The sequence below is a fragment of the Vicia villosa genome, linkage group LG4 (assembly GCF_029867415.1).
Source record: "Vicia villosa cultivar HV-30 ecotype Madison, WI linkage group LG4, Vvil1.0, whole genome shotgun sequence".
In the NCBI taxonomy this organism is placed as follows: domain Eukaryota; kingdom Viridiplantae; phylum Streptophyta; class Magnoliopsida; order Fabales; family Fabaceae; genus Vicia; species Vicia villosa.
Genome location: NC_081183.1, coordinates 18,283,002 through 18,295,705, shown reverse-complemented (window position 1 = coordinate 18,295,705; position 12,704 = coordinate 18,283,002). Strand labels below are relative to the sequence as shown.

General features: G+C 34.2%; 1 protein-coding gene across 1 annotated transcript; it reads right to left on the bottom strand.

The window, feature by feature from the left end:
- Window positions 1-2,011: 2,011 nt before the first annotated feature.
- LOC131598916 (uncharacterized) lies at window positions 2,012-2,938 on the bottom strand. Its single transcript, XM_058871484.1, has 2 exons — window positions 2,818-2,938; window positions 2,012-2,740 (listed from the first exon to the last, which is right to left on the bottom strand). The coding sequence occupies exons 1-2, from the start codon at window positions 2,849-2,851 to the stop codon at window positions 2,493-2,495; spliced, it is 282 nt and encodes a 93-aa protein (XP_058727467.1). The 5' UTR covers window positions 2,852-2,938; the 3' UTR covers window positions 2,012-2,492.
- Between the last annotated feature and the right edge of the window lie 9,766 nt (window positions 2,939-12,704).

Here is a 12,704-nt window from a genome sequence, read left to right as displayed (position 1 = left end):
GTAGTTCACAACGACTGTTGTGGAAACTTTGTGTTCTAGGACCACGAAGCTGCACATTCTTCTGAGCTATTTTTACATTCGTGATCTATTTGGTCCAACTATATACCTCAAGGTATTGTTACTCCCCTGAATCATCACTATCAGAGTCACTGCTGCAAACATCCAGTAGAGGATCATTGAATGTCTCCCTAACTCTGGCTTGAATATGGCTTATTCCTTGAAACAACCCTTCAGATGAATCCTCTGAGCTTTTTTCACCACAAACACATGATAAATGTACGTTTTATATTTTACTTATGAACATATCAAGCATTTCTTTAACATGCAGACAACTAACACATAAGTATGTTATAACCTATTGATGAATTGAGGGCCCCAATACACTACATGTGGGAGAGTGAAAGTCATTGTATTTAATATTCATGTTATGTAGAGGGCCATGCATACATTGATGAATTGAGGGCCCCAATACACTACTATTTAAGAAATGCAAGCAACATATTCATTCATAACAATTGCAGTGCAGAATTTTTTATATACACGTGTGTAACACACCAAGACTATAATGCATACTTTTATTTGGCTTGTCACCACAGGTATAGTCCGGTTCGGGGGATCAGCTTTGGCATCAAGTGGGTCAAGCCCCCTCCCGATCGCAGTTGCGGGGGATCAAACAGTGGTCCTCCCTACCAAGTCCAGCGCTAATCACCACTGGACCAACTAACGATTGGTGACTATATTGCATACTTCATTTAATAAAAATCATACTATATTGAGTAACACATTTTGCATTTAACATTTCATTTTTGGTCCATCTCTACAAACTTTATGTTATTTGCTAGCATTATAGTCTTGAATATTATAATATGTTAATGTTGTCACGAGGATTATGAGAATCAATGTTAATCTTTAATATCAATTTAACTACTTCATATAGTTCCTCATAACACTTCAAAGTATCAATATATGAACCAATTAGTTCAAATATGGTGACATGCTTTGCATTCCAATTCGTAACTATATAGATCTTTAATAGGTCTTCCATGTCCTTACCATTTATCCGTCTAATCACTACAATATCGCAAATAGTTGGTCTAAATTTTGTTTTGTTTGCTTATTAATTACCATTTTTCGCAGCATTTTCTCCATTCAATTACCTTACTATTTTTTGGGTAATGTTAACATGTGTCCTTAAGGCACATGTTAAGAGCTAAATGTGGAAAAAAATTCTTAGAAATTGTGCATTGTTTTCATTAAAAATTAATAATTAATGTGTTTATTACGTTTTCCAATACAAATTTTCTATATTTATGTTTCTTATTAAGTTCCATTTCAACTACTAGAAACCACACCATCATCAATTGTCACTTCTCATTAAAAATTTATCATGAATATTCTCTTATTCGTTTCCATATTTTTTTTGGATAATTTTCATCGCAAATGGTGCAATTTACGATGTTACGTCACACTGATAAAAATGTCTAAAATCATTTTCGCCAATAAAAAAACTCTGGCTATTCTATATTGCATTCTAAAAAATATTGACTTAGAAAAAATAAAAATTTATTATTAGTATTATTTTTCGTTAATATATCAAAAATAATTGTGTGATTCCACAGTTGAAATTTCCTTACGAATAGAGGTCGTTTTAAAAATTAATGCGGACGAAACAGGCATCTGTTGAAGCGATCGAAAATTCATTTTGACGAAATAAATATTTTTATTTCAAAATTCTATCATAAATAATTTTGTAAATCTATGGTTAATTTTTTTTTTAAAATTAGAGTTCATTTTTATAATAATCGCTGTGAATTTGTGGATTGTTAAAGAAATTGAAAATCAAGATTTTTAGAAATATTTTATCGTGAGTCACTGTTGTAATAAAATTTCTAAAATATTTTGAAAATAACGAAAACTCATTGATATCAGTATTATTTATTTTTATCAAATAATCAATTACTAAGAATATACTATTATATTTAAAATATTTATGTATTTTTAAAATTACGGGTCTTACAAAGGATATCAGTAAATCTATATTAATTTAGGTAAAGATGTGCATTTTAATATCAACTAGGTATGGATTAAGATAAAGACCATGATTTAATTTTACAAGTTGCATGGAATGTATTACACACATGCAAGCTCTGATCAGGGTCGGCCCAAGGGTCAAGCTACCGAAGCTAGGGCTTTAGGCCCCAAAAGTTTGGGCTTAAAAAGGCCTCAAATTTTTTCAATTAGTTATAAAAATATATAATGACACTTATGTTACATATATTATTGTAGTTGAGTTGGTAAAATATAGGCCTCTTTTCTTTTTGGTCTTAAGTTCTATTCTTAACAACCATAAAATTAATATTTTAAAATACATTTTAAAAGCCTCACTTTAAAATTTGCTTTAGACCTATAAACGGGTTGGGCCGGCCCTGGCTCTGATTTTCATGGATATCGATCCCTTACGCTCTTCATTTTTTTGTGTTAAAGTCGTCTCATTAAAGTTTCCAACTTCTCGTACCTCTCAAATCCCAATCTTCACCAATGTGTCCATCTTCATCTTCTCTTTCAGTTTTGTTGTCTTTTCCACTCTCAATTTGTTCACCTTTTTCTTTTGCAACTCCAACTTGTCCACCTTCTTTGTTTTCTCCACCATTATTTCTTCGTCTTCCTATTGAACTCCAGCCTCCCCAATTTCTCCAACCATCTATTCCAATTTTTATTTTGGATTCTTCTATTGCACCAACTACAAATCAACAAACATTTTTTAAAAATATATATAAAAATAAAAAAAAAACAATTGTGCGTACAATTTATATATACATTGATCTTCATCTTTGGATGGCTCAATTGCCATAATAGAGATATAAACATGAATACAAAATGCTTGATTTTCATCCTTGGTAAACTAAAGAGTATATTGTAGTCGATTATTAATACAATCAACAAGTATTTATATATAAAAGAACACATATAACATAATTGGATCAAATATATTATAAAATAAAATAAAATCATTTAGCTTAATGTGAAGATAATAGGTCATAAACAGTAAACACCTATTGAAAAATTGAAGGATTTAATTCGGACATGTTTAGAAAACAAGGCAAGAAAGTTTTTTACACAATGACAACTAACAAGTGATTAAGATGTTTGATAAGTGTTTTAATTTTAAATATAGTTATATCTTTTATTCAAGAATAATGTGTCGACATGGTGATGACACTTTCATTTGAGATTAAAGCAATATGTTGGATTCTTACTAAATAATTGTCTTTTGTCCATGGCCTGCTGCTAGCTCATTGATAAGGGTTTGAGTTTCTTAATGACAAAGAGCTTATAATATTTCAACTTATTAAATAATAACCAAAATATATTATTTAATATTTTATATTAATTACTATTTTAAATTGTTATTTACTTCACTCATATTTACAACTCCAAATGACTACCGAGATTCAAATAACTCAAGTTGTCAGACTTTGAGGAAAAACACCATCTTCGAACATTGTTACCTCCTTCAAAATTGTGTACGATCATCGGAAAAATTACTAAGATGACTTATGTCGTCGAAACCATCGTATCTACCATAGAAATCACCATTCAAATCTTCATCATTATAACTACCATCTCTAGTTTGGGCTTTGCCATCATCTCTACCACTATTAAAGCCACTAGATACATATTTAATGACCTCACATTCACCATCAAACATAGTCTTAGTTCTATCATCATTGGCATTTCTACCTCTAGAACTACCTGATTTAGGGACGCCTATGGACTATCAATTTAGTGTGGAAACATTTTCAAGATTGTTGCTCCCTATAGTCATGCCAACAAACATTCTGAATTTGTTGCACCATTTTTTCAACATCTTACTTTTAGGAGATAATTGTTGGGAGAGAATATGAGAATTCAACAGTCTAGAAGGGGGTTAAATATACATATTTTAAAAATAAAAAACTATTGATTTTAAAAAAATCATTTATTTCAAAAATCAGAGTTCAAAAAGTTATTTGCATAGTAGAAAGTGTGCATACAAAAATGTATGCTTTTGGAAAAAATCTAAAAAGCACTCACTCGCAAGGTTGTCAGACTCGCGAGTCTACTTAGACTCGTAAAGGGTTTGTAGACTCGACTCGTAGATCTGACTCGCAAACTCGTATGAGTCTATGGAAAATTAAAAATGACTTTGAAAAATCTCTAGGTAACACATATACGACACACACATATATTATAAACCTGTAAAGGCTTCGTATATGACATAAATATATAAAATATAAAACCAATTAACATCTAAATTTAAATTTTATACTCAACAACAAACATCTTAACAAAAAAGATTGATAATAAAACAAGAAAAATAACAAAGTATGTAGTTAAAGACTTAAGTTACTGCGCTCAATGTTAAAGAAAGAGGAAGACTCTTAATATATTATGGAAAGCGGTCCACCTTAAAGCATTAAGTACCCTTTGCAAGCTCTACTCAAATTGTTCTAGCTTTCTGTCAAAATAGATTATGAACTAAGGTGTTTTTATGTTTATATCTTCAAGGTCGTTGACTTACCCTAACATTCCTTACAACACTTGTACATATATTATTTATAATTATTATTATTAATAATTAATTAATTAATTAATTAGTAAATAATATATCCAAAGTTCATTTGAGCAATACATTAATGCGAAACTGACAAAAACTTATTCTTCCATGAATTATAAATCTTCTAAACCATTTCGTCATGTGCAAATTGGTACATGTATATTAGCGATCAATGAGCCGGCTAGAAACAAAATGGCACATCACATTTACACAAGAGAACATACAAGATAAGCATCCAAGTGAAACATACAAGAGAACACTTACACAACAAAAAAAAATTAGGTAACAAACTCGAACACAACAAGAGACTGTCGAATGTGACCATATCGTCGATGAAGACAGAAAAAAAATGTTGATGAAATAAGAGACTAAGATAAAGGTATTTCTAATTCTCGTACAAGTAATAAAATAAGATTTAAAAATTTGGGCCTTTTTTGGGCTTTTAGAAAAATTTATAGACTCATAAACTCGCTATAGACTCACGAGTCTATACGAGTTTGTGCGAGTTTACCCGATTCTATCAAAAAATAATTCTATGCGTGAGTCTACTCGTTTTTGCTTCCTAGACTCATACGAGAATGATTTGAAGTCTCAACCAAACAAACCTAAGCTTATCAAATAAATATCTATTCATACAATAAGCCCTAACCACTTTTGATTCTAAGAAAGCAACAAACTTAAACATATAAACTATACAGAAAATGAAGAAGATAGGGATAGAGAAGATTGCACAAGGATTTATATTGGTTCAACACTTTGGTCCCCGCTTATACCAAGATAATTAATATGTTTATTGAATTACAATCAAGTTACAAGAGTTGTGTAAAACAAATAATTTCAATACAATAAGAAATCTAATATTACAGTTCTGAGATTTAATAAACAACAAGAATAATTTGAAATCTCAATCAAACAAAACCTAAGTTTATCAAAGAAATTATTATTAATACAATAAACCTTAACCACTTTTGATTATAAGAAAGCAACAAACTTAAACATATAAACTATATAGAAAATTAAAAAGATAAGGATAGAGAAGATTGCACAAGGATTTATACTAGTTTAGCGCTTTTATCCTTGCTTGCACCTAATTCAGTCTCCAATGGTTGCCCATTGAAAATTTGTTGTTCTTCCACTATGATTTTGACAAATTTATATAGAGTTATTTTATACAATCACACTTTGAATAATGCTAAAAATGAAAATCTGCTATCTAAATCCTTGTTGGCTTATATATAATATCTGACACTGAGCTCTAGCAAAATCTTCACTTGACTTCTTAATTCTTCCAACTCCAAGAATGTTGTTCCAAGTCTTTATTTTGCAGCAATCTTTACTCGATCCTACTGGTATATTGAGCCTTAACTTGTCTGAACATGAGAAAAACTCCAACTTTGTCTATAGGCTTCCACACAGCTCTACTAAAGTAATTATGGAGAGAAGAATGTTCTTCTTTTCCATTGGATTTTCTTATCCTAGCCACAACCACACACGCAGATTGAAACCCCTTAAATCCTCAAGAAATATTCAAAGAAAATGTAAATCACAATAACAATCCTCCTCACATATCTCACACCTTTAGATGAGAGCTTCATCCAAATGACAATGGATGATGCAAGAGGTTGAAGATGAGGAAATTTCATTTGTGAAATTCAAAACAAGATTCAAACCCTTTTGGGAAGTTAAGAGGAAAAGTGAGTTGTGATTTCTAAATCATATAGTGGAAATTTATGTTATGAACATTATAAATGGGATTTGAGAAAAGGTTTATATGTGTGATGGAGATCTAGCACAAAAAAGTGAGTTGTGAGTTCTAAATCATATAGTGGAAATTTATGTTATGAATGGGATTTGAGAAAAGTGAGTTGTGAGTTCTAAATCATATGGTGGAAATTTATGTTATGAACATTATTAATGGGATTTGAGAAAAAATTTATATGTGTGATGGAGATCTAGTGCAAAATATGAGAAAAAATGATATTTGATTTGAGTAATAAGCAAAGAGTATGAGTCGATTCAAGAGGGTGAATAATTTGAAACAAGATCCAAAAACCAAGAAAAACTACTCCCATGATTCAAATCAAGCTTTATGTGATTCGAGTCATCTGATTCAAGTCAACAAAACCTCTTATTTGAATTGGATCCATAAAAGAAAAACCCAAAATCGATTATTTATGTTTGATTCGAGTCATGGATTGTTGTGATCGGAATCACACAAATAGAAGAAAAAATTTCTTTTTTGTAATGGAAAAAGAAAGATCCAATTAGGTGAAGAGCAGGTTCAAAATGAGTTTTGAAAGTTGTGTTGTTACTCCCATAATTTATATTTGGACAATTCTACACACACACATGGTTAACATAACTTTTTTTATCTATCCTAAACAATTCTACATACATGGGGTTAAGGCTGAAACAAAATAGAATTTACGGTACAAGTATTGCATGATATCACATTCTTCCATTCCCTTTTCTTATTCTACTGTTGGTTGTCAAGAAGTGTTTAACAAACAGCGCCACAAACACACTAATTAAAAGGAAGTTGGACTTAAACATACACAATATACAGAAGAATAGATACAAAAGGCCCAAACACATCAAACCAATGTTGTCAATTGTAGATCACAGAAAAACAAAAGTTCAAATTTCCTTATGCTAAAAGGATATAACTGTTGGATGACAATATCGCGTCAAACATAAATTAGGCAATCGATTATATCCTTAACAACATGATACACATGACAAGGATACAAAATTTATAAACTTCCATATCCTTAGATTTTATGTACATGAGTCGAAAGTGTTCATAATTTATAAATTGAAATGAATTTATTGTATTAATGATTTAATTAATTTTTTAAAATTAAATTAATTAAAATTCACTAAACTTTTAAAATTAAAATCAAATTAGTTTAAAATAGATTTAAAATTTGTTTATATTTATAAATCATTTTATGTTATGAAATATCTCTTTCATTATATCTCATTATAATTTTTTGGTTACATGATACTACAAAAAAAAAAGTAGATTTACGACACATGGATTGTGATGGTTCCCAAAGAACAGTCTTCCTTCCCTAACTATAACGGTTGTCACGTGTGAGATATTGGACCGAACTCTAGTATGGTCGAAGGGTAGCTTCTTGGTTCGACAGGATTAAGCATGAAGTCGAAGGTTGTTCACATGCTTGTGTCGAAGATGCTAGGGTTGTTAGCATGTTAAATTAGGTTTTAGTGTTTAAACCCTAATTGTTAAGTTAGCTTGTTTATTAAGTTGGCTCGTGTAATGGGCCTTGTGGAAAAAGCCCATTAGTTAGTACATTAGGTTTTATTATAAATAGCATGCTAGTCTCTCATCATTAAAAAGCTGCAAATCCTAATTTAGGGTGAGAGAGGTTATTTGTTATTCTTGTAAACTTGTAATCTTGTTTTAAGAGAAAGTAAAAGAATATCAATTATAATAAATTCTTATGTTCTTCTTCCTTGTTCTTTATTCTTCCCTTGCATTATACTTTGTTCTTGGCATTGAATTCACAACAGATTGGTGCGGTGAGCGTGGAGAAGATGCCTTCAACAAAGTATGAGATTGAAAAGTTCACCGGAGTGAATGATTTCGGTCTGTGGCGCTTGAAGATGAAAGCCCTACTGGTTCAGCAGGGTTGTTTGAAAGCATTGAAGGGAGAGGCAGCCATGAATGCTGCATTAACGGCAGCGTAGAAGACAACTATGATCGAGAAAGCACACAGCGAAATTCTGTTGAGCCTTAGTGATAAGGTTCTACGACAGGTATCAAAGGATACGTCATCATCAGGGTTATGGGCAAAACTTGAAAGTTTGTATATGACCAAATCGCTGGTAAATAGACTCTACCTAAAGCATGCTTTGTATTCATTCAAGATGATTGAAGACAAAGTGTTGGCTGAGAATTTGGATATGTTCAACAAGATGATTCTTGATCTTGAAAATATTGATGTGAAGATTGATGATGAAGATCAAGCGCTGTTACTATTGTGCGCTTTGCCTCGATCACATGCTCACTTCAAAGAAACTCTCTTGTATAGAAGGGAGTCCCTGACATTTGAAGAAGTTCAATCAGCCCTATATTCAAAGGACCTGAACAAACAAAAGGAGCATAAACCTTCGACTGTTGGTGAAGGTTTGGCCGTTAAAGGAAAACTCTTACGAAAGGATGGTAAGTTTGACAAGAAGAAGGGAAAAAGCCAGTCGAAGTCCTACAGTGGCGAAGCATCTGGCATTCGATGCTATCATTGTAAGAAGGAAGGTCACACAAGAAAGGTGTGCCCTAAACGCCTGAAAGATCATGGAGGTAAGGATAATGGCAATGCTGCCATTGTTCAAGATGATTTCGAATCATCTGATGTTCTTGTGGTTTCAAGCAGTGACTCTAGGAAGGAGTGGATTATGGATTCAGGTTGCACTTGGCACATGACTCCAAACAAAGACTTGTTCGAGGAATTATGTGATTAAGATGGTGGATCAGTATTGCTGGGAAACAACAAGGCTTGCAAGATTGCAGGTGTTGGATCTGTGAGGTTCAAGCTCCATGATGAGTCAATAAGGTTGTTGACTGAAGTCAGGTATGTTCCTGATTTGAAGAGAAATCTGCTTTCTCTTGGTGAATTCGACAAGAAAGGATATGTTTTCCAAAAAGAGAAAAGTATCTTAAAAGTCATGAAGGGGTCGAAGGAAGTCTTGAGAGGCGTGAAGAAACAAGGCTTGTATACCTTTGAGGCTGAAGTTGTAAGTGGTTCGACAAATGCTGCATCCACGAAACCATTGTCGAAGACAGAAATATGGCACATGAGATTGGGCCATGTCAGGGAAAGAGGTCTGGCCGAATTAGGGAAACAAAATCTGCTTGGTGGAGACAAAGTCGAAAAGCTGAAGTTTTGTGAACCCTGTGTACTTGGAAAATCTTGCAGAGTGAAGTTCAACAAAGGCAAACAAAGAACACATGGATCCCTTGACTACATCCATGCTGATCTTTGGGGACCTGCAAGGTGTGCATCACATTCTGGGGCGAGGTATTTCCTATCCATAGTAGATGATTATTCCAGAAAATTATGGGTATTCATCCAGAAGACTAAGGATGAAATTTTTGAGAATTTCAAAAGTTGGAAGACTCTGGTCGAAAATCAGACTGGCAGGAAGGTCAAAAGGTTGAGAATCGATAATGGCCTTGAATTTTGCAATGAAGCGTTCGACAGTTTTTGTGCTGACTCTGGTATTGAAAGGCACAGAACTACTGCAGGTACTCCATAGCAAAATGGTTTGGCTGAAAGGTTTAATCGAACTATTTTGGAGAGAGTCAGATGCATGTTGACTAGTGCAAGGTTAAAGAAGGTGTTATGGGCTGAAGCTGTTTCGACAGCAACATCTTTGATAAACAGATATCCTTCGACAGTGTTAGATATGAAGACACCTGAAGAAGTTTGGTCGGGACATCTACCAGATCTCGACAAACTGAGAGTATTTGGCTGCATAGCCCATGCTCACATTAGCAAGACAAGGTCGAACCTAAAGCTCTGAAATGCATGTTCATGGGATACCTTGAAGGAGTCAAAGCTTATAGGCTATGGTGCTTAGAGCCAGGTCACAGGAGGTGTATCACCAGTCGAGATGTAGTTTTCAATGAAGCTGAAATGGCTTTCAAGAAAACTGATGATGATGGTCGAAGTGCAGAAGAGCTGGAACAGGTAGAGATTCCTGTTGAGGTGGAGTATGTAGATGCTGAATTGCATATCCCTGATGAAGTCGAAGAAGAAGCAGAAGATGCTGAGGAAATTGAGGAAATTGCCGATGACTACCTATTGTCAAGAGATAGGTCGAGAAGAGCCATCAAGCCACCTCAGAGACTTGGATATGCAGATCTTATAGCTTATGCCTTAATCTCTGCAAGTGAGGTTCTAGACGAAGAACCTAGAGACTACAAGGAAGTTATGAGGAGTCGAAATAAGACTGAATGGCTGAAGGCCATGGATGATGAGATGAAATCTCTTCATGATAATCATACCTGGGAACTGATCAAGAAACCTGTTGGGGCAAGGTTAGTCAGTTGTAAATGGATTTTCAAAGTTAAGGAAGGAATCGAAGGAGTGACGTCGAAAAGATACAAGGCAAGGTTAGTTGCAAGGGGTTTCACTCAGAAAGAAGGTGTCGACTTCAATGATGTGTTTTCTCCTTTTGTGAAGCATAGGTCCATTCGAATGTTGCTTGCCATGGTAGCACAGTTCGACCTTGAACTAGAATAGATGGATGTGAAGACTGCGTTCTTGTATGGTGATCTAGATGAAACAATCCTGATGAGGCAACCTGAAGGGTATGTCGAAAAGGGGAAGTAAGAATATGTGTGCAAACTGAAGAGATCTTTATATGGGCTGAAACAATCTCCTCGACAGTGGAATAGGAGATTCGACAAGTTCAAGGCACTCATAAGTTTCATTAGAAGTCAGTTCGACCACTGTGTTTACTTTCGATTTTGACCTGGTAATTCATTTATTATTTTGTTGCTTTATGTGGATGATATTCTCATAGCAAGCAACAATGTCGAAGATGTGATGAGGGTGAAGGTTGAACTCTATAAGGAGTTCGATATGAAGGATCTGGGAGCTGCTTACAGGATTCTTGGAATTGACATTCGAAGAGATAGAAAAAAGTCGAAGTTATGCTTATCTCAAGAGGCATATCTACGGAAGATTCTCGAAAAGTTTGGTATGTCGAATTCGAAGCCAGTTGTGACTCCAACAAACCCTCAATTCAAGTTGAGTATTGATCAATGTCCCAGTACTGATATCGAAAGAGCCTATATGAATAGCATCCCATATGCTAATATAGTTGGTTCTTTGATGTATGTTATGGTTTGTACTAGACCCGACATAGCATATGCAGTAAGTCTTGTAAGCGGGTACATGGCGAACCCTGGAAAGGCTCACTGGCAAGCATTGAAGTGGATTTTAAGGTACATAAATGGGTCTCTGAACAGAGTCCTAATTTATGGTGGAGCCTTGGGTGAAGATAGTAAAGCAGAAATTGAAGGATATGTCGACTCTAATTATGCAGGTTGTATGGATTCCAGAAAATCTATTTCCGGATATGTTTTCACTATGTTTGGCACTGCAATTAGTTGGAAAGCAACACTTCAGAAGGTTGTTGCTCTATCAACCACTGAAGCGGAGTATATTTCCCTAACTGAAGCTGTGAAAGAAGCATTGTGGCTTGAGGTTTTGCGAAGGAGCTGAAACTTCAAGGTCGAGGTATCATTGTTAAATGTGATAGTAAGAGTGCAATACACCTGTCGAAGAATTCAGCCTATCATGAGCAAATTAAGCACATTGATGTGAGGCTGCATTTCGTCAGAGGAGTAATCGAGCGTGGAGAAGTCCAAGTGCTGAAGGTTTCGACTGAAGACAATGCTACTGATATGATCACCAAGACATTGCCGAGTTGCAAGTTTTTCCACTGTATGCAGTTGATAAAGCTGCATGAAGAAAGCTAGTTTGTTCCCTTGACGTTGTAGAGTTAGGTCCAAGGTGGAGATTTGTGAGATATTGGATCGAACTCTAGTATGGTCGAAGGGTAGCTTCTTGGTTCGACAGGATTAAGCATGAAGTCAAAGGTTGTTCACATGCTTGTGTCGAAGATGCTAGGGTTGTTAGCATGTTAAATTAGGTTTTAATGTTTAAACCCTAATTTGTTAAGTTAGCTTGTTTATTAAGCTGGCTTGTGTAATGGGCCTTGTGGAAAAAGTCCATTAGTTAGTATGTTAGGTTTTATTATAAATAGCATACTAGTCTCTCATCATTAAAAAGCTGCAAATCCTAATTTAGGGTGAGAGAGGTTATTTGTTATTCCTGTAAACTTGTAATCTTGTTTTAAGAGAAAGTAAAATAATAGCAGTTATAACCAATTCTTGTGTTCTTCTTCCTTGTTCTTTATTCTTTCCTTGCATTATACTTTGTTCTTGGCATTGAATTCACAACATCACGGCTATTAGAACCAATTGTCACTGATTATCTAGGCATGTCGAGTAATATAATTGCAACAATTACTAAATAACCGCCCTTATTCTACACTTGCGATCGTTAAGGCA

Excerpts from the sequence above, each read along its gene's own strand:
- LOC131598916 (XM_058871484.1), bottom strand. The coding sequence starts at position 2,851 with ATGGCAATTGAGCCATCCAAAGATGAAGATCAAT. Across the intron at positions 2,741-2,817 it reads ATCCAAAGATGAAGATCAAT|TTGGTGCAATAGAAGAATCC; the intron begins GTATATATAAAT and ends GTTGATTTGTAG.